General features: G+C 45.4%; 1 protein-coding gene across 1 annotated transcript in view; it reads right to left on the reverse strand.

Moving 5' to 3' along the window:
• Nucleotides 1–25,874, reverse strand: part of terb1 (telomere repeat binding bouquet formation protein 1) — a 190,617-nt gene that overhangs the window by 45,617 nt on the left and 119,126 nt on the right. Inside the window, exon 18 of the mRNA XM_078544790.1 lies at nt 12,987–13,100. Coding sequence (XP_078400916.1) covers nt 12,987–13,100 — 114 coding nt within the window. The remainder of the gene's footprint in view (nt 1–12,986; nt 13,101–25,874) is intronic.

Below are 25,874 nucleotides of genomic sequence, written 5' to 3' on the forward strand. Positions count from 1 at the left end.
ATCAATGCTAATTACTGAGACCAGCTTTACATTCCAGGTTTATTATTGAACTTAAATTCCACCAGCTGCTGTGTTGGGATTTGAACCCATGTTTCTAGCATATTAGCCTAGGCCTCCGGGTTACCAGTCCAGTGACATTACCACTACACTACTATCTTCCCTTAACTTCTTCACTTAGTGCTGTTGAAGCTTTCACATCATCAGAACAGACATACAGGGTCTCTGCTTAATACCTCATCCAAAGGACATTGCCTCTGACAATGCTGCAGTCTTACAGCATTGTACTGAATTGTCAGCCAAGACTTTCTCAGATCTTGGAGTGGGGTTTAAAACCACAACCATCTGACTCTTAAGGGAGAGTGCTAATGTCCATTCTGTTCGGGACTCAACAGAGCAACTCTATAGCTATCCTGACTAAGATCAGTTAACTCAACACAAGAAAAGAATTTTAAAAATTCCTATTATATATTAAAAGCTAGTGTCTAGTTTCGACAGCTGGTGACTAGCCTTGACATTCCAAAGTTAATATATCCATAAGTATAAACATAATGTATTTGACACTTTAGAGAAACAATGGGATACCATCTAATATTACACGACTGACATTCTGTTCTGTTTGTTTGAACTTTCACTGCAATTCTTGGCATTTATTATGGGTGGCAATTCATCAATGGATCTGAAGTTCAGAATTCATAAATATGAATACTGTATTCATAAGTAATACAGGAATACTGTCCTGTATTCGGGACAGTTTCTTAGAATAATACCTCATGGAACCAATCAGGGAACAGGCTATTTTAGACCTGGTAAGGTGTAATGAGACAGAACTAATTAGTGATTTCTTAGTAATTGATCTTCTAGGAAAGAATGATCATAACTTTAAAGAATTTAAAGCATTTAGTTTGAGAGTGAGAAACTTGGGTCTGAAACTAGTGTCTTAAACTTAAATAAAAGCAATTACAAAGATATGAAAACTGAGTTGGCTACAGTGGACTAGGAAAATAGGTTAAGTGTTAAGATGATAGAAAAGCAGTGGCAGACATTTAAGGAGATATTTCATAACTGTCAACAAAGGTATATTCCATTGAAAAAGGTTCTACAACATGGATGAACCATCTCTGGTTAACTAAGGAACTTAAACATAGTATCAGATTGAAAGAAATGGAATATAATGCTGCAAAGATTAGTGGCAGGCCAGAAGATTGGGAACATTTTAGAAACCAGCAAAGGATGACTAGAAAAACAAAGTAAAGGAAGAAATTAGAATATGAGAGTAAACTAGCAAAAAACATAAAAATAGACAATAAGAGCATCTACAAGCATATAAAAATGAAAAGAGCAGTTAATGTAAACATTGGTTCATTAGAGGATGAGACTGAGGAATTAATAATGGGATATGAGGAAATGGCAGAGACTTTGAACAAATATCTTGCATCCGTCTGGTAGAAGATTCTAGTAGAAGATTCTAAAAACATCCCAATAATAGTAGAAAATCACGAGGAGAAAAGGAGAGAGGAACTTAAAATAATCATTATCACTGGCGAAAAAGTACTAGGAAATCTAATGGGACTAAAGGCTATCAATCCCCCTGGACCTGATGGCCTGCATCCTAGAGTCTTTAAAGAAGTGGCTGCAGAGACAGTGGATGCATTCATTGGTTGTATTTTCCAAAATTGTCAAGATCCTGGAAAGGTCCAGCAGATGGAAAACCACAAATGTAACACCTCTATTCAAGAAAGAAGGGAGACATAAAGAAGGAAATTACAGGCCAGTTAGCTTAACATCTGTCATTGGGAAATCCTTGAATCCATTAATGAGGAAGTAGCAGCAGGACAGTTAGGAAAGTCATCATGATTTGACAACAGCAAATCACCACTGACAAAAACTGCCAAGAAAACAGTTTAGGATGAAGTATCAGCAGACAATGAGCGAAGAAACTGCCTCTGCACATGACAATGACAATTAAAGGCAGTTCAAAGACAATTCGCTATGTTGATTCACAGAATCTTAATGGCACAGGAGGAGGCCATTTGGCCCATTACCTCTGCATCAGCTCTCCAAATGAGCATTATGACCTAGTGCCACTGCCCTGCCTTTTTCCCATACCCTTGCACATTATTTCTATTCAAATAATCATCTAATGTCCTCTTGAATGACTTGATTGAATCTGCCTCCACCACACTTCCAGACCCGAACCACTCGTTGTGTGAAAAAGTTTTTTCTCACGTCACACTTGCTTCTTTTGCAAATCACTTTAAATCTGTGCCCTTTCATTCTTGATCCTTTTACAAGTGGGAATAGCTTCTCCCTATCTATTCTGTCCAGCCCCCTCATGATTTTGAACATCTCTATCAAATCTCCTCAGCCTTCTTCTCTCCAAGGAGAACAATCCCAACCTCTCCAATCTATCCTCATTGCTGAATTTCTCATCTCTGGAACCATTCTTGTAAACCTCTTCTGCACTCCCTCCAATGTGTTCACATCCTTCCTATATGGTGCCCAGAACTGTACATAATATTTCAGCTGAGGTCTAATGAGTGTCTTCTATAAATTCAGCATAACCTCCCTGCTCTTGTACTCTATGCCGCTACTAATAAAGTCCAGGATACTATATGCTTTATTAACTCTCTCTCCACCTTCAATGATCTATGCACATATACACCTAAGTCTTTATGCTCCTGCATCCCCTTCAAAATTTCACCCCTTATTTTATAGTGTATGTCCACGTTCTTCCTACCAAAATGCATCATCTCACACTTCCTGGGATGAAAGGGTTTGCCTTAGCTAAGGTTGAGCAAGTTGGGCCTATATTCATTGGATTTCAGAAGAATGAGAGGTGATTTTATTGAAACATCTACGATTCTGAAGGGGTTTGACAGGGTAGAAGCTGAAAGGATGTTTCTCCTTGTCAGGTAATCTAGAACTAGGGAGCACAGTTCCAAACTAAGAGGGTCTCCTATTTTTATGACAAAATGAGGAATTTCTTCTCTCAGAGGGTTGTTAATCTTTAGAATTCTCTACCCGAGAGCAGTGGAGGCTGTGTTACTGAATATATTTAAGGCTGAGTTAGACAGATTTCTGATCTACAAGGAAGCAAGGGTTATGGGGGGCCAGCAGGAAAGTGGAGTTAAGCCACAGTCTGATCAGCCATGATCTTACCGTATGGCGGCAAGCTTAAGGGGCCAAAAAGCCTACTCCGGCTCCTATTCTTTTCTTCATATGAGAGCAATGTCCATCTTGGTAACAGTGAGTAAATTGAAGCATTTTTACCTTCAGCCTTGGCACGTCTGTCTATCCCTCCACAAAAATAATTAAGGGATGTCAGTATCTTCAACTTTTACAAGTGGCAAATCCAAATTTTGGCCCTAGATACTTCATCCCAAAGCCTCCGCTCCAAGAAATTACCACATTTTTCTTGATGTCTCCAACCACTCTCCCCCACCCCCAAAACAGGGTTTGATGACAATATTGGCTTAAGGATGCTTAACAGTTTGGTCCAACAGCTTTATTGCATTTCTCCTGTTACCTCTGCAGTACTTCAAGTCAACAGATGTCCTGAACCTAGGCTCAACACTTTGCCTAAACCTGTGGTTGAGAACCATAGTATACATCGTAATGCCCAATGAGCTTTCCCAAATTGTTCCAGTGCAGTAGTTAGTTGGTGTTGATTTCTTATTTGCAAATGTTAAAACACAGTAAGCAAGCATTTAAAACAAGTCAGGGTCCCAAAGTTGAAGGAAGACCAAACACCCATCTTAGAGAATATCCTGATATGCACCTTAGAGAATATCCTGATACTGGAACCCTCCTTCCACTAGGCATGAACCTAAAACTGACACCTCTCTGTTGAGGGAAAAGCCTATGACTCTCTACCCCCTCCCTATTACATCAAAAAGTCCCACCGCATAAATCCCCACCCCACACACTTCACTTAAGTAGAACTAGCTCTCCAGCAACCTACTTCTGTGCGAAAATCTCTGCTTGCAAACAACTGCACCACCCCCATAATCTGATGAGTCATCATCACTTCCTCTTCCAAATCCTTCCTGTTCTTGTCTAAACCTAATCTCCCTCTTTCCCCTCCCTCTCAACAGTGATACCCTTCCACTGAAGCCAAACTAGCTCTCTAGCATCTCCCTCAACTGAGACAAACTACCCCTTCTTCTGAAATAAAAACAGAAAATGCTGAAAAAACTCAGTAGGTCTGGCAGCATCTGTGGACATAGAAACAGTGTTAACATTTCGAGTCCGTATGACTCTTTTCAGAGAAGCGTTAACTCTGTTTCTCTCCCCACAGATGCTGCTACACCTGCTGAGTTTTTCTAGCGTTTTGTCTTTATTTCAGATTTCCGGCATCTGCAGTATTTTGCTTTTATTTTACCCCTTCCTCTGCTCTCCTCCAACTCTAATCTATCTCCCTCTCCTTCTCTGCTCCTCTCTTCTCCTGCGTGTAATAACGTTATCCTCCCCATATCTTTTCTCCCTCTCCTTCCATCTGCCAACGCTGCTCACCATCTGCTTTTGTTCAACTACTCCCTGTCTCCTAAACCTACTTAATCTGAAAAGTGCATTTGATCTTGACTCACCATGTGAAACACCATGAAAAATTGACCAGTTATTAATAACAAAAGCTTTCAGCGGGGAGACAGAGCGTGGAAATATTTTTTCAAGCCAAGAAAACTGAAACTTGAAAACTCACTTCTAAACATTTTGATTCATGCACAGCTCTCTACAGCTTTATGTTCGCTGAAGAAATGTGACTATTCCATTTCCAATATAGTCTATTCTTATGACCTTTCCATGGTTGCAACATTTATGTCTAAGCAGTGAACCTGAAAGCTTCTGAATTATCACTGGAAACAGCTCTCCAAGGAGTTGGGTTGTAGACAGCATTACATTTTATATTAGTGGCATTGCAGAAACAATTGATCAGATTAATTGCCTATCTTTGCAGATTTTTCAAAAGATTAATATTCAGCAACAAAAATAATGTGGTAGCAAACCAGCAGAATCTGGAATATAAAGCGAGTCTCAGTAATGACGATCATGACAACTATCGCCTGTTGTAAAAACCCACCTGGTTCACTAGTGCCCTTTAGGGAAGGAAATATGCCGTCTTTACTTGGCCTGGCCTACAGGTGACTCAGACCCACTGCAACAACTGCCAATGTGCAAAAGAATCTAGTCTAAAGATGCAGGCTTTTTAAAAGACTAGTATTCAGCAACAAAAATATGCAGTATCAAATCAAAAAATACAGAAACCTGGAAAACAGACATCTGGGCTGTGATACTCATCTGTAATCCTACCTGAAATTGGGTGGGATTGAAGAGGAGGATGAGGGAAAATTCAGTTCAGGAGGCCGAACACCACCTCACTCTGAGATTTCGATCCTTCCATCACAACTACCACTGGTTGCTCATTTCCTGCTTGCCACCTGCATGGGTTCTCTGCCTTTTAAAAAATTCTTCATGGGATGTGGGCATTCAGGTGGCGGTCAGCTGGCTTGTTGAGCCACTGCAGTCCGTGTGGTGTAGGTACAATCACAGCGCTGTTGGGTATTCCATCAAATTCCTGACATATACCTTATTGATGGTGGGAATTTTTTAAAAATTCATTGTCGAGTTGTGGGCTTCGCTGGCTGGGCCAGCATTTATTTCCCATCATTGGTTGCCCTTGAGAAGGTGATGGTGAACTGCTTTCTTGAACTGCTGCAGTCCATGTGGTGTAGGTACACCCACAGTGTTGTTAGGGAGTTCCAGGATTTTGACCCAGCGACAGTGAAAGAATGGTGATATATTTCCAAGTCAGGATGGTGAGTGACTTGAAGGGGAACGTCCAGGTGGTGGTGTTCCCATCTATCTGCTGCCCTTGTCCTTCTAGTTGGTAGTGGTCGTGGGTTTGGAAGGTGCTGTCAAAGGAGCCTTGGTGAGTTCCTGCAGGGCATCTTGTAGATGGTACGTACTGTTGCTGTTGTGTGTCAGTGGCGGAGGGAGTGAATGTTTGTGTTATGTAGTGCCAATCAAGCAGGCTGCTTTGTCCTGGACAATGTCAAGCTTCTTGAGCGTTGTGGGAGCTGCACTCATCCAGGCAAGTGGGGAGTATTCCATCACACTCCTGACTTGTGCCTTGCAGATGGGGAGGCAGAAATTTGCGCTGAGCAGGTGGGTGCATGCCCGATCTGCTCGAGCATAAAATGACACACGGTGACGTTGGACCAGTGTCCCGACATCATTGTGCGATATTTCAGTCGGCAGGCATGCGCGGGAATTGGCAGCGTGCCCACCGACAATTAACAGGCATATTAAGGCCATTAAAGTTGTAACTGAATTACATTTTTAACTGCCCATCCAACCTTACGGTTGGTGGGCAGGCAAAAAGGCCAAGCAGCCTTTGGTTTTTTTAGGAAACCTCATCCACGGGCGGGATGAGGTTTCCAACAGCAATTAAAAATTAAATAAAAATTTTTAAAAATCATTCATAACATGGCCCTGCTCTTGTGACAGTCACGAGGGCACGTGTTTTTAACATTGCTAACTTTTTTCTTTTTAATGTTATAAATCCTCAGCTGCCTCAGGGAGCTTTCATTGCACGCTGTTGCGAGCTTCCGCGGTCGACTTCCTCCTGCCCCACCCCGGCAACACTGAGCGCTGCAGCACACATTTCACGTTGGCTGGCGGCTAATTGGTCAGCCAGCCGTGAAATCGATGCTGGGGCCCGATTGCAGGCAGTGGTTGGCTTCGCCACCGCTCCCAGGCCTGCCTGCTGTGTCCGACAAGGTAAAAATCCTGGCCATGGATAGGCTTTGGGGAGTCAGGAGATGAATTACTTTTCACCGGATTCCTAGTCTCTGACCTGCTCTTGTAGGCACAGTATTTATAAGGCTAGTCCAGTTTGGTTTCTGGTCAATTGTAACATCCAGGATGTTGATGGTGGACGATTCAGCGATGGGAATGCCATTGGCTGTTATGGGGAAGTGGTTAGATTCTGAAATGCAAACAGAAAAGACTGGAAAAACTCAGCAGGTCTGGCAGCATCTGTGGGGAGAGAAACAGAGTTAACATTTGAAGTCTGTATGACTCTTCTTCAGTTTTTCGGCAGGGGGTAGGAAAGAAAGTGGAGTTGAGGTTACAGTCAGATCAGCCATTATCTTATTAAATGGCGGAGCAGGTTCGAGGGGCACGCCTACTCTTAATTCATAAGTTTGTATGTGCTTGCCACTTATCAACCAAGACGGAATGTTGTCCAGTTCTTGGCTGCATTTGGGTATGGACTGCTTCAGTATCTGAGGAGTTGCGGATGGCATTGAAAACTGAAATCTACAGCAACATCCTCACTTCTGACCTTATGGTGGAGGGAAAGTCATGATGAAGCAGCAGAAGATGGTTAGGCCTAGAACACTGTCCTGAGGAACTCCTGCAGCCATGGTGGTCATCTTCCAAAATTCTATAGACTCTAGAGCAGTTCCTACAGATTGGAGGGTGGCAAACGTAACCCCACTATTTAAAAAAGGAGGGAGAGAAAAAACAGAGAATTACAGACCAGTTGGCCTAAATCAGTAGTGGGGAAAATGCTAGAGACTATTATAAAAGACGTAGTAACAGAACACTTGGAAAGCATTAACGGGATTAGGCAAAGTCATCATGGGTTTGTGAAAGGGAAATCATGCTTAACTAATCGACTGGAGTTTTTTGAGGATGTAACTGGTATAGGTAAGGGAGAACCAGTGGATGTGGTGTATTTGGATTTCAAGAAGGCTTTTGATAAGGTCCCACATAAGGGGCTAGTGGGCAAAATTAAAGCACATGGGATCAGGGGTAATATACTGGCATGGATTGAGAATTGGTTGACAGACCGGAAACAGAGTGTGGGAATAAGTGGGTCTTTTTCCGGATGGCAGGCGGTGACTAGTGGTGTACTGCAGGGATCAGTGCTTGGGCCCCAGCTATTCACGATATATGTAAATAACTTGGATGAGGAAACCAAATGCAACATTTCCAAGTTTGCTGACAACACAAAACTGGCCGGGGTTGTGAGGAGGATGCAAGGAGGCTTCAGGGCGATTTAGACAAGTTGTGTGTGTGGGCAAACACAAAGCTGATGCAATATAAGTGGATAAATGTGAAGTTATACGCTTCAGTGTGAAAAAACAGAAAGGCAGAGTATTATTTAAATGGTGACATATTGGGAAATGTGGATGAACAAAGGGATCTGGGTATCCTTATACACCAGTTAATGAAAGTAAACAGGCAGGTACAGCAAGCAATTAGGAAGGCAAATGGTATATTGGCCTTCATTGCAAGAGGATTTGCGTTCAGAAGTAGGGATGTCTTACTGCAGTTATACAAAGTTTTGGTGAGACCACACCTGGAGTATTGTGTGCAGTTTTGGTCTCCCTACCTAAGAAAGGATATGCATGCCATAGAGGGAGTGCAGCGAAGGTTCATTAGGCTGATACCGGGAATGGCAGGACTGTCGTATAAGGAGAGATTGGTTCGACTGGTCCTGTATTCACTAGAGTTTAGAAGAATGAGGGAGGATCTGATTGAAGTGTATAAAATTCTAACAGGGCTAGACAGACTAGATGCAGGGAGGATGTTTCCCCTGGTTGGGGAGTCCAGAACCAGGGGCCACAGTCACAGGATAAGGGCAGGCCATTTAGGACTGAGATGAGGAAAAGATTTCTTCACTCAGAGGGTGGTTAACCTGTGGAATTCGCTACCACAGGAGGCTGCGGAGGCCAGGTCACTGAATATATTCAAGAAAGAAATTGATAATTTTTTGGATATTAGGGCATCAAGGGGTAGGGAGAGAAAGCAGGAATATGGCATTGAGATAGAGGATCAGCCATGATCATATTGAATGGCGGAGCAGGCTCGAAGGGCCAAGTGGCCTACTCTTGCTCCTAGTTTCTATGTCTTAGGGCTAATTGGTCCTTAACAACCAAAACCATTTTCCTTTGAGCAAGGCATGCTTCTTGCCAGTAGAGGCTCTTCCCCTTATTCCCATTGTTTTCAATTTTTCTAGAGCTCCTTAATGCCAAACTCAGTCAAACATTGCCTTGATATCAAGGATAGTCTCTCTCATCTTATCTCTGGAATTCAGCCTTTTTACCAAGTTTGGACCAAGACTGTAATGGGTCTGAAGCCAAGCAGCCCTGGCGGAACTCAACCTGAGCAATGGTGAACAGCTTATTAGTGTTTAAGAACCACTTGATACCACTGTCGACGACATCTTCCATCACTTTGCTGATGATTGAGAGTAACCCGATGCAGCAGTAATTGGCCAGATTGGATTTGTCTTGCTTTTCGTGGATAAGACATAATTAGGCAATTTTCCACTTTGTTGGTTAGTTGCCTGTGTTATAGCTGTGCTGGAACAGCTTAGCTAGGGATACAGATAACTCCAGAGCACAAGTCCTCAACATTGCAGCCTGGATGTTATTGGGGCCGATAGCCTTTGCTGCATCCAATACGCTCAGCTGTTTCTTGAGGGAAAGTGTGGCATTGTGGTAACGTCATTGGGCTAGCAATCCAGAGGCCCAGGCTAATGCTCTGGGGACACAGATTTGAATCCTACCATGGCAGCTGGTAGAATTTGAATTCAATTCATAAATCTGGCATTTTAAAAACTAGTCTCCGTAATAGTGACCATGCAACCATTGTCAATTGTCATAAAAAACCCAAATTACCTAGTCTGGTTTACAATGTGACTCCAGATCCACAGCAATGTGGTTGACTCTTAAATGCTCCCTGTAAGTGGCCTAGCAAGCCACTCAGTTGTGTCAAACCATTATGAAGCCTAAAAAGAATGAAACCAGATGGACCACCCGGCATCCACCTAGACACTGGAAATGACAATGACACACTCAGCTTTGTCCGCCCTGCAAGTCATCCTTACTAATATCTGGAGGCTTGTGCCAAAATTGGGAAAGCTGTTCCACAGACTAGTCAAGCAACAGCCTCACATAGTCATACTCATGGAATTATACCTTACAGAAATGTCCCAGACACCACCATCACCATCCTTGGGTATGCCCTGTCCCACCCTGACCTCATTACAGTCATTGTCCAAACATGGACAAAAGAGCTGAACTCAAGAGGTGAGGTGAGACATCAAGACAACATCAAGTATGGCAGGAAGGAGCCCTGGCAAAACTGGAATCAATGGGAGTATGGGAAAAAATTCTCCACTGGTTGGAGTCATATCTAGCACAAAAGAAGATGGTTGTGGCTGTTGGAAGTCAATCATCTCAGTCCCAGGGCATCGCTGCAGAGTTCCTCAGGGTAGTGTCCTAGGCCCAACCATTTTCAGCTGCTTCATCAATGACCTTTCTTACATCATAAGGTCAGAAGTGGGGATGTTTGCTGATAATTTCACAACGTCCAGCCCTATTCAAGACTCCTCAGATACTGGAGTAGTCCGTGACAATATGCAGCAAGGCCTGGACAACATTCAAGTTTGAACTGATAAGTGGCAAGTAACATTTGTGCCATGTAAGTGCCAGGCAGTGACCATCTCCAACAAGAGAGAACCCCAGCCATCTCCCCTTGACATTAAGTGTCATTACCATCGTTGAACTATCAACATCCTGGGGGGGTTACCACCGAGCAGAAACTGAACTGGACCAGCCATATAAATACTGTGGCTATGACAGCAGGTCAGAGGTTGGGAATTCTGTGGTGAGTAACTCAGCTCCTGAATCTTTAAAGACTGTCCATACGATCGAAGGCACAAGAGGTAAAACCTACTTGGTCTAGACAGCGACGCCCACATCCTGTGAAAGAATGAAAAAAATCAAATGGAGTGAATTAAATTTGCTGAAGACTAACATCTGTGATGGTGGGGATCTTATGAGGAGAAGCCTCTGACTGAAAGCATCTGCAACACTTAGCCTTGCCTGGAATAGTGCAGCTCCTACAATGCTCAAGAAGCTCGACATCATCCAGGTAAAAAAAGCCTGCTTGACTGGCACCCCACCCACCACCTTCACCATTCACTCCCTCCACCACCAATGCACAGTGGCAGCAGTGTGTATCATCTGCAAGATGTACTGCAGCAACTCACCAAGGCTGCTTCGACAGCACTTTCCAAACTGTGACCTCGACCACCTAGAAGGACAAGGGCAGCAGATGCATGGGAACACCACTACCTGCAAGTTCCCCTCCAAGCCACACACCATCCTGACTTGGAACTATATCGCCATTCCTTCACTGTTGCTGGGTCAAAAATCCTGGAACCCCCTCCCTAACAGCACTGTGGGTGTACCTACATCACATGGACTGCAGCAGTTCAAGAATGCGACTCACTACCACCTTCTCAAGGGCAACTAGGGATGAGCAATAAATGCTGGCCTAGCCAGCGACACCCACATACCATGAAAGAATTAAAAAAAACACATGTAGAGAACTGAATTTGCTGAAGACTGAAGCATATGTGATGGTGGGGACCTCATGAGGAGAAGCTTTTGGCTGAAGATATCTGCAAACACTCAGCCTTGTCTTTTGCATCGTTGAGGGTGGGATGTTTGTGCAGCCTTCTCCTCCTCCTATTAATTGTTTACTTGTGCATGACCATTCACAACTGATGTGGGAGAACTGCAGTGGTTTGATCTGATATTTTATGGGATTGTTTAACTTTGTCTACAGCATGCTGCTTCTGCTGTTTAACATGTTGTCCTGTGATGCAGCATTACCAGGTTGCCACCTCATTGTTAGGTGTGATTGGCATGCTCTCTACAGTCCTCACTGAACCAAGGTTGGTCTTTTGCTTTGATGGAAATGATAAAGAGTGAGGGATATGCCAGGAGATGAGGTTACAGGTTGTGATGGAATACAATTTTGCTGCTGCTTAATGCCCAGTTTTGAACTGCTAGATCTATTCTGAATCTACCCCATTTAGCATGGTAATAGTGCCACACAACAGAATGGAGGATATCCGCTGCAAAAAGAGAACTTTGTCTCCACAAGCATTGTGTGGTGGTCACTCATGAATAAATGCATCTGCAACAGGTTTTTTTTGGTGAAGCTGAGTTCAAGTAAGTTTTCTCTCATGTTGGTTCTTTCACCACCTGCTGCAGGCCTAGTCTGACAGACATGTCCTTCAGAACTTGCTAGCTTGGTCAGTAGTCGTGCTACGGAGTACTACTGGAATCCGCCACCCAGACTACATTCTGCGTCCTTGCTACACTGAGTGCTTCTTCGCAATTTACTACCACTTCCTGGGGTTACAATGTAGAATGTGACTGGAAAACAGCAGCAAAGATTCAGCCCCCCAGTGGAGGAAGGGGGACCTCTAATCCATTTCAGAGAAACACCTGCTGAGGGACTGAGTCTTGGCTGAGGCCATCAGTAGGACAGTAGATCTGGTCTTATGGACATTTTTAACACATTAAAATCTTTTATTGCCACTGCCAATTCTGGTGATGTAGCAGTGTCTCCACTGCAGTGCCGCGGAGATTCTTTTGCCTGAATTCAGTGGGATGGGTGGAGATTCTGTTCTACCCTACTCCAAATAGGAGTTATTCTGGTCTTGTTGACCATGTAGACTCCAATGAGATCCTCTAATAGAGCACCCAGTGTCCAGCCATAGAAAATATTTGTTATACCTTTCCTTTTTGGGCCATACATGTCCATGTAGACTATCCCCCTCCTATTCTCTGAATTGAGAGCACCTGAGTACAATGACAGGCCCACTAATTGTTCCTATCTCACATGCACTGCTTTGTAATACCCATGCCACTTCCAGGCAGGAGCACTTAGCTTGCCTTTGGGGTAAGTTCTAGAATATGAGAGCAATGCAAAAGGGCAAAGACCCATTGTAAATGTCTCCACGTTGGGCAATTTGTATTTTCCCTAGGACTCTTCTTCCACTATAAGCTATATTTACACTGTGGTTTGCTCAACATATGGCCATTTCTTCCATACATCTGAACTGATTTTGAGCCCAAAGGTGTAATCCAGTACCCTGCGGCAAGAACCATACTTACTTTCTCTGTGAACATCTTTTGCTGATTGTTTAGACCAAGTTATGTAATCTGTTTGTTGCCTGCGGAAATTTGTCATGTGAGATGCAGATTTTTGGATTGGTGTCAAAAGAATCTCTGCAAAATAAAACATCATTATGAACTTTATAATGTACTTAAAAATCATGTATAAAATTTATCATAATCATGTTTCCCCTCATTGAGATTATCTTAACCACAATAATTATGACAAAAAATTATGCATAGCTCTCTATAAAAAATTTCACAAAGTTCTGCATGAAAGGCAACTAATTAAGCTTATAAAACTTGTGAATGAAGTGGTCATTGACAAGTGGATTAAAAGGTTTTGCAAAGGTAGAAAAAGAAACATAGTTCTTCATCTTGGTCTCAGGATGTCCCAAAGCACTTCACATACAATTTACTTTTGAAAAAGAATAGACACTGCTCTTATGTAAGCAAACAAGACAGCCAACTTGTACATAGAAACATCACGTAAACAGCAACAAATAAATGGCCAGCTAATTTGTTTCTTTTTATGTGGGTCGTGGAAGGAATATTAGGCAGGACATCGGAAGATTTCCCTGTACTTCCTCACATAGGCCAGGATTTAAGATGATGGTGATGACTCTGCCCGCCAGCTGGAAAGTCGGGGGTGAGCCCACCTTTGTCGGCCCTGGAAGCCACAAAGCTATTTAGCGTGGCTCAGACAATCAAGAACCTGAACAGGAGGATCCTCCAACCCTGGCTTCTCTGAGCCTGCAGTCAGGCTGCCCACTACCTCACCTGCCACTAGTAAAATTCCAGTGAAGGCAGGCAGGTGATGATCCACAAGACCCTTCATCAACTCACCCGATTTTACGCTGCCCCGCCTGCCAGCCTGCTCCTGACTGTTGTTCAGGCCATACTGTCATTGCAGCTTTTACATCCACCTGAACAGGCAGGCTTTCTTTTAACATCTCACCCAAAAGATGGCTACTTAGAAAATACAGAACTTCTTTAGTACTGCACTGCAGAGTCAGCCTAGATTGTATGCTCAAGTCTTGGAGCAATGCTTCGATCCAAAACTTATAGCCCAGAAATGAGAGTGCTATAAAATGAGTGAGACTGACACTTTATACAAATAGTATTACAGTGCAGTTACTCGCCTTGGATTTTATGTTACTTTGGTGTAGTAAAACCTTTCCCTTTGGGGAAATATTGATACACTCCTGAAAGCCCTCTATCTTAACTTCCAATATGCAAAAGAATCTAGTCTATTATTGCAGAATTCTTAAAAGATTAGTATTCAGTAACTAAAATAATGTGGTAATAAACCAACAGATATGGAAACCTGACAGACATATGGGCTGGGAAACTCCTGTGAAATCCCAACCTGAAATTGGGTGGGATTGCAGAGGAGAATGAGGGAAAATACAGGGAGGGAGCTGAGCACCTCACTGAGATTTCCATCTTCCCATCACGACTACCACTGGTTGCTCATTTCCCAGTTGCATTCTCTTCCTTTTTACGGTATGTGGGAATCACTGGCATGGACAGCATTCACTGCCCATTCCTAATTATCTGAGAAAGTGGTTGTGAACTGCCTTCTTGAACCGCTGCGGTCCTGGTAGTGTAGGTACACCCACAGTGCTGTTAGGGAGGCAGTTTCAGGATTTTGATCCGGTGGCTGTGATGGAGAGGTGGTTAGATTCTCTCTTGTTAGAGGTGGCCATTGTTTGGCACTTGTGTGGTGTGAATGTGACTTGCTACCCATTAGCCAAAGCCTCAACATTGTCCAAGTCATGCTGTACATGGGCACAAACTGCTTCATTATGTACAATGTTATCTCAATAAGACATGAAAAGAAATCGAAAACTGTATCAGAATTTTATTGTTCTTTTTTTAACTATTTTTAAAATAGTCATTCTGCTGAATGAAAAAAGATGGCTGCGACAAGTCACATGACCACAGGATTGGCCCAAGCTATCAACAGGAGTTACAAGAACAAAAGTATCCTCCCCTCATCATTGTGGAATCTCACACCCAATTGTAAGGACATTATAATAATGAAAGCAGCAGGCTCACAAATGGAAATTTGTTATGCCTGCAGAGTTGTTAATAGACCCATCTCACACCTGGAACTGTCCAGGCCCATTTCAAAAGGGGACCACTGAGGGGTCAATGTACATCATTTGCATCTTGATAAGCCTACCCCTCTAATAGAATCAGAGGGCCTGCCTAGATAATGGCTTCCCGACACAAGAACCTCAATACTGATGTAACTCTTTCAAAAGCTAATGGCTGGGACATTATCAGTCTGAAATCAAAGCCAGCTCCAGACACTAGATAAACATCCCTTTTGAAATCGTTGTGGAGAAAGAAAGTCATATGCCTCGAGTGACCATTTTGAAATTTCTATATTCCTTTGGGAACTGAGAAACCCAGTCTGCTTGTTTAACATCCAACTGGTGAACATCAAGAAGCAGGACTCCAGGCTGAACAACAGCCAGCTCCTCGAAGCCTGTCTCTGCTGGAAGATTTCTTACAATCGCCTGCAGAACTGACCCAGTATCTGCGTTCCAATTTAATCCTGCAGTGTCAGCACCAACTGTAAAGGGAACTCTACAACTCCGGTCTTCAGCCAGTGAACTCGAACTCCTACATGAAAGAACTCCTCACTGGACTCTGGTTATCATGTGAACTAATATTCAATTCTATGGTTCTTTTACTGTTACCATCCATAGTTGTAAAACTTTATTTTTTTTCTATTCTCCCCTTACTGTTAACTCAGAAGGTTAGTTTATTCACATTCAAACATGGGAGAGCAGTGTTCATAATATCCCACTCCAATACACGCACAGAGTTAATCATAACGCAAGTTTGCTGCAAATTGTTAGTAAAATGGATCATTCAAACTGAGGGGTTGGGAAAACAAACCAATGCCTACTTAGAACAATTCAAAAACACCTTCTGCTTACGGACAATTGGTGAGAAGATAAAGAAGCTCAGTTTGCTTTTCACTCCTGTCTGTAACAGGAATTGGGCGTTCGTCTGGGGTAGACCCATTACAAGCGAGCTAAAAGTTGATCAAACAAGCAAAACTTGACCAAAAATTTCACCAAAGTCAAAATTTAAGAAATGAGCTGAAACTAATACAAAAGCAGCCAACTGGAAGCCAAAAATTCAGTGGCCGATACGATTTTTAAAACACAAATAAACTATCGCAGCAAATTCCCTTCCCCTAACACTAAGAAAATGACTATTTCCAATGCACAGATGTAGGTAAAGCAAGGAGACTTAAGCGGAGAAATATTAGCATCTCTAAGAATAGAACAACTGAAAGCTCTGGCTAGTAAGGTGCATTGAAACCACCCAGTAAGGGAAAAGAAGTGTGGTGTGTGATCCAGTTGCTGGTCGAGCATTTGCACCTCACTTATCAACCAGAGCAGGTAGACGCTGCCCTGACGCCCTTAGCCAAATTCAAACTGAAAAAGCTCAGAATGCAGCTAGAGTTTCAAGAGCGAGAAAGAGAGAGAGAAAGGGAAGGTCAGGAGAGTGAAAGAGAGAGAGAAAAAGGTAGAGAGAAGAATTCCAGCTCTGAAAATTGCAAAAAAGGAGTTAGCAGCTTACCCCAGAACCAATCTCTGAGGCTCTTAAGTATGCTAGATTCATTCCCAAATTTGAAGAGAGTGACGTGGAATCTTTTTTGCCACTTTTGAGAAAGTAGCTGGGCAGCTAAAATGGTCATCACATCTGGACCTTTTTAATTCAAGCGCAGCTGTCAGGGAGAGCACAAGAGGTCTAGTCCATGCTGATTCCTGGTGTGTCTACTAATTATGAACAGACCAATGCTTAGGGTCTATGGGCAGGATTTTCGCATTGTTGGGTGGGCATGGCAGGTGGGCCAGGAGGGGCCGGGAAATGGCCTGCTGCCTGCAATCAGACCCTGACCGTGATTTCACGTTGGCTGGCCAATTAAAGGCCAGCCAGCATGAAAGGCGCTGCTGGGATGAGGGCGAGCGCAAAAGTCTGCGCATGTGCAAGGGAACTGAAAGCTCCCTGAAGGCAGGGAGCAGCCTCAGGGAGCTGAAGAATTTTAAAATCAAAAATAAAGATTTTGATAATCGAGAAAAAATGCTCCCACATAGGACTCACTCACATGAACAGAAACATAATAAAAATTATGTCAAAACATTTTTTTAAAATTAATGTCGGAAACCTCATCCTCGGAAACCTCATCCCACCCGTGGATGAGGTTTCCTCAAAAATGCAAAGGCTGCCTGGCCGTAAGGTTTGACAGGTAGCGATAAATAGCAGTTAATTAATACTTTGATGGCCTTAATAGGCCTCCTAATTGTCGGCGGGCGCTTTGCTGAAATATAGCGCGAGTGTGTGATGATGTCGGGATGCTCGCCCAACGTCATCACGTGCTATTTCATGCTCGGGCGCGCACCTGCATGCCGAGCGGAAAATCCCGTCCTATGATTTAGTCCCAGGGGCATATTGCCAGCAATTCCAGAAGGCATATAAAAAACCTACCTAAACCTACACTGAGTTCAAACGGCTGAAACAAAACAAATCACGTTCGACGCTCTTTAAAAATACAGCACACCTACGAGGGATTGCATGGCTTAATATTGCTGGAGGAATTTAAAAACTGCTTATCCCCCTACCTAAGGATGCATTTGAAGGTCCAGAGAAACCTCACAGCCAGGGTTGCAACCGTCATAGCAGACAGCTATGACCTCACCCAGGGGCCTGGAAAATCAGGCAGACCCTTTCCAAATTGCCCCCATTACCATTGGAAAGATAAGAAGGGCGACAAAGATCGGACAGGTGCTCCACCCAGAAAGACTTCAAACTCAAAAAGAGAACACCCGGAGATTGTTTTCCCATTGTAACAAAATAGAACACTCCAGGCCTGAATACTGCAAGTTAAAAGGGAAGCCTCTGGGTTTTATAGGGCTCCATGAGAGTAGTCCCCAGCAGGATGCCCCAATAGCTAGTGCAGCAGAGTAGGCAGGGACATTCGCTGCAGAAACTAGCCCTTCTGAGGGTATAGCTCTATGTGTGGCAAAGCCGGATAAACTTCCAGAGAGCTTTCGGAGTTTTGTCCTTCCAGGAACAGTGTCCCTGTACCTGTCCCAGGATCTGAGCAAGACTGTTGTACTGCTCTGGGATATAGGGACTACTCGGTTCCTAATGTTGGAGGAAAACATAAGCCTAACCCCCTGAGTCCTCCCTAAAATCCAAGGCACTGATCATTGGAGTGGGGGGAGGTAACATGTCTGTCCCCCTCCATCGGGTCCACCTATGTGTAACCTAGTCTCAGGCCCAGTGACAGTAGGAATTGTCCCTGAGTTGCCAGTAACAGGAATAGAGTTCCTATTTGGAAACAATTTCGTTGGCAGTAAAGTGTTAGCTAGTGAAAGAAAAGAGGCTGGAGAAAGCCAGCAGGAATCTGCAGGAGTGCAGGGAGCTGGAGAATGTTCTGAGGCTCTAAAGAGCGAAACAGAACCTGTAACAGTTGAGGTAGCTAAGCGGGAGCTGCTTGAATTTAACAAGGCCAAAGTCAGAGTTAAAAGAGGTCGAGGAAGGACCAGGGAATTTAAAACAAACCCACAGAATGATCTGGAAATTGGGTTGGCCGATATGTTTTCCCAGAATTAAACAGGAGAAAGAGAAGTCCCAGAGCAAGAAAATAGATAGTGAGGGACATGCCCCATTTAGTTGAAGAGCCTGAGGGAAGGCAAAGTGTTAAAATAGGAAAGGAAAAGGTTGAAGATTTGCCTGAGGTATGGCTTGTAGCAGCCTTCTTTCCAAATTTCAATAGGGACAAAGGGAGTTCCCAGACAAGTAGATAATGAGTGATTGAGATGCCTCACCCAGTTGAAGAGCCACAATGAAGTACAGCAGGAGCTGAATAACCACTTGCTGGCAGAAGTGTTCCAGAGACATGGAACAAGCTAGGGGAACACCGATTCCCAAGCCAAAAGGAATGAGCTAACGAGCCAATGATTCATTTAGCAGATATCTTCATGGCAGATTTAAATGGGGACCAGGGAAGTTCCCAAATAGACCAAGAATGGATGAGGGTGATGCCCCAATTAGTTGAAGAGCAACAGGGGCGTACAGCAGGAGCTGAACATCCACCTGAGGGCTGTAGTATTCCAGAGGCAATGGAACTGCTTAGGGGAAAACCCATGCCCAAAATAAAAGAGGATGAGAGGAATAGTATGTAGTTCTGGGCGCTACACTATAGGATGGATGTGAACGCATTGGAGAGAGTGCAGGAGAGATTTACGAGAATGATTCCAGGGATGAGACATTTCAGTTCTGAGGAAAGATTGGAGAAGTTGGGACTGTTTTCCCTGGAGAGGAGAAGGCTAAGAGGAGACTTGATAGAAGTTTTCAAAATCATGAGCGGCCTGGACAGAGTAGATGGGGAGAAACTGTTTCCGCTCGTTAATGGATCAAGAACCAAAGGGTACAGTTTTAAAGTGTTTTGCAAAAGAAGCAAATGCAAGGTGAGAAAAAACTTTTTCACACCGCGAGTTGTTAGGGCTTGGAATGCACTGCCTGGAAGTGTGGTGGAGGCAGGTTCAATTGAGGCATTCAAGAGGGCATTGGGTGATTATTTAAATAGAAACAATGTGCAGGGTTACAGTGAAAAGGCAGGAGCTTGGCACTAAGTTAAAATGCTCAGAGAGCCAGTGCAGACACGATGGGTCAATGGCCTCCTTCTACACCGTAACAATTCTGTGATTCTGTGAGATGCTGGAGTCCTACAGCTATCGGACCCTGGAGGAACACGTGCACTGCATGCTGGGTGGATTCTCACGGACATGGCTCCGCAGGAAGCAGCTCACAAAAGGTGGGAAGTCCCTGTTGATGTCGGGGGTCTGCTTTGGGAAATCATGATCTTGGCCATGGACGGCTATGGATGATCATCGCGGGCAGGGGAGGAAGGCCCACCAGCAGTGAGTGGGAGAGGAAGGTGTACTGGGGAGCTGGGAGAGGAAGTGAGGGTGGGCATTGTAGGAGGGAATGCTGAGTATGAGAGAGGGCAGAGTGAGCTGGAAGGGTGGGGACTCAGGGGCAGATATGGACCCTGGGGGTGGGAAGGAGGAGGTTGGGTAGGTCAATGCGGATGGGGTGGGATTCTTGGGAAGCTAGGGAACGTGCACGTTCATCTGTACATCCTGGAAAGAAAAGAGCTCTGGTTGGTAGGTGATGGTGGGGAGGTGAAAGGTGATGTCGGGGTTGGGGGTCAACAGTGATGGGCAAAAGGATATGGGTGACTGGGGTAGGGGAAAGGATGGGGGAGCTGAAAACAAACCTTACTAGGACCATGTTTTCGAAATCAAAAGTGAGAGGAGCTTTGTGTTGGGCGGGCACAGGAACTGCATGGGAGTGCAATCAGTGGAAGGCCAGAGATGCAGGTCAGCTCAGATGGACAACTGAAAGAGAACCTCAGCAGGCAGCATTGAAAATACTTGGGACATTGAGATCAGTGTGATGGAGGAAGGCTCCACATGCGTGGGAGAATGTTTGCACGAGGCTCCAAAAGGCCCTGCCACACAAACACACTTCTCCCTTCAGAATCACTCGTGGTCCAGCTGGGTGCAGCTAAATTGCCAGTGGGAGGAATGTAGGGGGAGGACTCGCAAAGCCGGTAAATGAAGCTGAAAGACACCATTACACATTACTCAGTGAAAATGAATATATTTTCAGGATATAAAGTGACAAAATGTGTTCACCCGTGCAACCACTTGTGACTAGAAATTCTTAACTTTTCTAGGGCTACTACTTCTCTAGCTGCTGCCCTAACATTCGCAGGAGTGGTGGAGGCAGCCTGTGCAATGGCGGGCTCCCTTGCCTCTGATGACTTTCACATGGGTCCTCTGGAGAGCAGAGGCCTTGAGGGTCCCGGCTTGCTTTGGCTATCCTCCTGTGGTCCAGCTGCTCCTTCTGCAGTGACAGAGAATGAGGTTGAGGGGGTCACAGGCAAAGGGGACTCGGAGGAAGACGACAGCCTCTGAGATTCCTGAGTGGATGACTCTGGGTTGTCCAGCTGCCACTCCTCCTTCTTTCGGGTGTCCGAGGGCCCCCGCCTGACTCCTTGAGGGGATGGAGCATCTGGAGGGCCGTCGAGGTGCCCCGTTTTCCTCTAGTATTGTCATTGCAGGAACTCACCCATGGCTCCCGTGATGGAATGCAGTTCTGCGTGCATCTCTTGCGTTCTGCTGGACCAGGGTCTCCATGGTGTCTGCCATACTCCCCATGGAGACCTCTATGCGTGCACGTGGGCACCACTTCATCAGAGAGCAGGCAGACACACTCCTCCAACTCACATGCCATACTGTTGAGGGCTTCCAATAGCTTTGCATGATGTTCCCCCGCCTTCTGCTAACTCTCCACGATGATTTGGAAGGCCGAATCCATAGGCTCATCACCTGACGCAGACCTCACAGATGCCTCTTCCCCAGCAGACCTCCGAGTGCCGGGGAGCTTGGCTGAACCTGCCTCCTCTTGCTGCGGACACGTGTTCATGCAGTGACCATCAGATTGTGAACCCAAACCTGCTCTAGATTCAGGTCCCACCGAGGTGTGTGTCTCTGCGCTGGTGGAAGATGTGTGTAAGAGCTGTGATGTCTCTTTCAGGCTGCTTATTTCAAGCTCTTCAGTGGAGGAGGTGTCCTATTGGCTGGAGCTGAGGGCCTGGATGGAGCTGAGGGACTGGCTGGCTGAGGGTGTCGGTTGCTTGGCAGAGCTCCCTGTGAACCAAAGTAGAGATAATTAGTGCTTGGCAGCAGTCAAAAGCAGACGAGAGAGGACTCACAGTTGTGTTGAGAGAGGGATGATGTGGTGCAGGATCCTTACGTTGGTGTTCACTACCGACCTCACCGTCGCCGCAGGCACGATCTACGTTCTCACCAGTCAGCAAGAGGGCACACTCCTCAAAGTGAATGAAGAATCTAATGTGGTCACTCCACCCCCGGTCTGGGACCTCTCCCCGCTGTCGTCAGCCTGTTTCTCCTGCATGAAAACAGATGGAGAGAGTGTGAGCAGGATGCGTGGCACTGCATGGAATGTTTGTGTGGTGAGCGAAGCCATGGACAGGATAAGGATGCAAGCTCCAGGAGATATGAGCCTGATGGAGATGTGAGGGTGTGGCCAGGATTTTCTGTGCCTGCCAGCGTCAGGCTGCATTTCCTGCCACTGTACGTCAGGAACCTCATTGTAACACTTCAGCATATCATTATTAGGCCTGACCGCCGGAATCATCCATTGTCCATCCATGTTGGCGGGAAAACATGCTGATGTGTTTCACAACAGCATACAAGCGATGTGCACTTGGCCGGCTGCACTTTGCTCAGGACTTCGAGGTTTGTCTGCCTCCCTTGCTTTGGTCAGAACTCGCAGTCATCAGCGCCAGGCTTCACAGACAGCACCACATCACTTATGGAGGGGGTCACAGCAGGTCTCCACCTACTAGTACAACCATATGTGGGTGGCTTTTCAATGGCTGCAGGGCTAGGGCTTGCTTGGCGAAGGGGGAGAGTGGCCCCAGGCAAGGGAAGAGGCTGCAGAACGAGGGCTGAACTGGGGAAGGAGGGTATCCCAGGGTGTGTGTGGGTGGCACTTGCTGATCTGTGCAAGTGGCCTCAAGATGGTGATGCCTGAGGATGCAGTCTCCAGAGGAGGTGAGACCAGGTGGACATGTGAGGGTGTGTGTGAGAATGGGTAGTGATGTCCCTTGAGTTGGCAGTGAGTGAGATGCCAGTGAATGTGTGATGGGCTTGAGTATGAGTTTAGAGTGATGAGATGTTTGCAATACCCTGGCTGCACGGATGAGATCATTCATCCTCTTTCTGCATTGGATGGCATATCCCTTCAGTACAGCATTGGCACTGATCACTACTGCCATCGCCTACCAAGCCATAGCGGTAATGTTGCTTCCCTTCCTGTGGCCGGATCGGGGATAGAGCGCATCACAGTGGGCTTCCATGGCACCCAAAGGCCGCTTAAGGGTCTTCTTGCCTTTCAGGGTCTATCTTCTTTGCTGCAGTCCTGGGCTGGAAGCACTGAGCGCAGCTCTACTTTAAATGTGGTGCCTTGTGTGGTGGAGTGGCGAGGTGACGGCCTGGCAGGTGAATTGGAGTTCGCCCGCCATGGAGACGGCATGTTTCCCAGGTTTGGGATGATATGGTGTGAAAACCCGCCACTGTGTTTGAAGGTTAAAACGTCGTTTTACCTGACCGCTACCGCACTTAGTGTAAATCTGGGGCGATTCTGCCGTGTGTGAGAGAGTTAGTGGCGTTGTCGTTTGAGGTGTGAGATTCCTGTGGATGTGCGATGAGTTTGTGAGTATGCAAATGGAGAATGGTGAGAAGAGTGACTTACCCTGGCGGAACAGATGAGGGCATTTATCCTCTTCCTGCACTGGATGGCTGTCCTCTTTTGCAGGGTGTTGGCGCTGGCCACCGCCTCCCGTGTTGGATTGGTGACCTTGCATGCTGGTCTTTGCCAAGAGCAGGGATAGAGGACTTCGCGACGGGCATACACTGCCACCAGGAGGCGGTACTAAATTTGGGGGCAGCATGTTTCCTCCCTTTGGCAACCATCAGTTTCTAACAGTTTTCTATCCTTTGAAGAGTGCTAGCTCTGTGCAGGGGTGCCCTTTAAATATGGCACCCAGTTTACTGAAGGCCTGAGGAGATGGCGGGGGTGGGAATCAGACACTGACCCACTAATGACCCGCGTATTTCCCAGGAACGCATTATTAATGACTCGGGATGTGCTGGGAAGGGGAGGGTATGGCGCAAAAATCCACCATTGTGGCCGGCAAATAAAACGTTCTTTTTCCCACCCGTTACTGCATTTAGTGCAAATCTGGGATGATTCCGCCCAATATTGTTGCTTATGCCTGACCCCAAAAGGAGGTGGTGCATTGTGATATTGTCACTAGACTAGCATTCCAGGGACCCAGGGTAATGCTCTGGTACCTGGGCTCGAATCCTACCACGGCATGTGGTGAAATTTGAATTGAATAAAAATCTGGAATTAAAAGTCTCTTGGTGACCATGAAACCATCGCTGATTGTCATAAAAACCCATCTGGTTCACAAATGTCCATAAGACCATGAGACATAGGAGCGGAAATTAGGCCATTCGGCCCATCGAGTCTGCTCCGCCATTCAATCATGGCTGATAGGTTTCTCAACCCCATTCTCCCGCCTTCTCCCCGTAACCTTTGATCCCCATACCAATCAAGAACCTATCTATCTCGGTCTTAAATACACTCAATGACCTGGCCTCCACAGCCTTCTGTGGCAATGAATTCCATAGATTCACCACTCTCTGGCTAAAGAAGTTTCTCCTCATCTCTGTTCTAAAAGGTCTTCCCTTTACTCTGAGGCTGTACCCTCGGGTCCTAGTCTCTCCTACTAATGGAAACATCTTCCCCACGTCCACTCTATCCAGGCCTTTCAGTATTCTGTAAGTTTCAATCAGATCCCCCCATATCGTTCTAAACTCCATCGAGTATAGACCCAGAGTCCTCAAACGTTCCTCATATGTTAAGCCTTTCATTCCTGGGATCGTTCTCGTGAACCTCTTCTGGATCCTCTCCAGGGCCAGCACATCCTTCCTGAGATACGGGGCCCAAAATTGCTCACAATATTCTAAATGTGGTCTGACCAGAGCCTTATAAAGCCTCAGCAGCACATCCTTGCTTTTATATTCTAGTCCTCTCGAAATAAATGCCAACATTGCATTTGCCTTCCTAACCACCGACTCAACCTGCAAGTTAACCTTAAGAGAATCCTGAACTAGGACTCCCAAGTCCCTTTGCACTCCAGATTTCTGAATTCTCTCCCCATTTAGAAAATAGTCTATGCCTCTATTCTTCCTACCAAAGTGCATGACCTCACACTTCCCCATGTTGTATTCCATCTGCCACTTCTTTGCCCATTCTCCTAACCTGTCCAAATCCTTCTGCAGCCTCCCTGCCTCCTCAATACTACCTGTCCCTCTACCTATCTTTGTATCATCTGCAAACTTAGCCAGAATGCCCTCAGTTCCTTCATCTAGATCATTGATGTATAAAGTGAAAAGTTGTGGTCCCAACACTGACCCCTGCAGAACTCCACTAGTCACTGGCCGCCATCCTGAGAAGGGCCCCCTTATCCCCACTCTCTGCCTCCTGCCAGACAGCCAATCTTCTATCCGTGCTAGAACCTTGCCTCTAACACCATGGGCTCTTATCTTACTGAGCAGCCTCCTGTGCGGCACCTTGTCAAAGGCCTTCTGGAAGTCCAAGTAGATAACATCCATTGGCTCTCCTTTGTCTAACCTGCTCGTTACCTCCTCAAAGAATTCTAACAGATTTGTCAGGCATGACCTCCCCTTGATGAAACCATGCTGACTTTGCCCTATTTTACCATGCACTTCCAAGTATTCTGAAATCTCATCCTTAATAATGGACTCTAAGATCTTACCAACGACCGAGGTCAGGCTAATTGGCCTGTAATTTCCCGTCTTTTGCCTCACTCCCTTCTTAAACAGGGGGGTACATTAGCGATCTTCCAGTCCTCTGGGACCCTCCCTGACTCCAGTGACTCCTGAAAGATCACCACTAACGCCTCCACTATCTCTTCAGCTATCTCCTTCAAAACACTGGGGTGTAATCCATATCTCCTTCAAAACACTGGGGTGTAATCCATCTTCAGACCTTTCAGTTTTCCTAGCACCGTCTCCTTGGTAATGGCCACCATACTCACCTCTGCCCCCGACTCTCTTGAACTTTGGGGATGTCACTCGTGTCTTCCACCGTGAAGACTGACGCAAAGTACCTATTCAGTTCCTCCGCCATTTCTTTGTTCCCCACTACTACTTCTCCAGCGTCATT

Source organism: Cetorhinus maximus, chromosome 6 (genome assembly GCF_964194155.1).
Source record: "Cetorhinus maximus chromosome 6, sCetMax3.hap1.1, whole genome shotgun sequence".
NCBI classification, from domain to species: domain Eukaryota; kingdom Metazoa; phylum Chordata; class Chondrichthyes; order Lamniformes; family Cetorhinidae; genus Cetorhinus; species Cetorhinus maximus.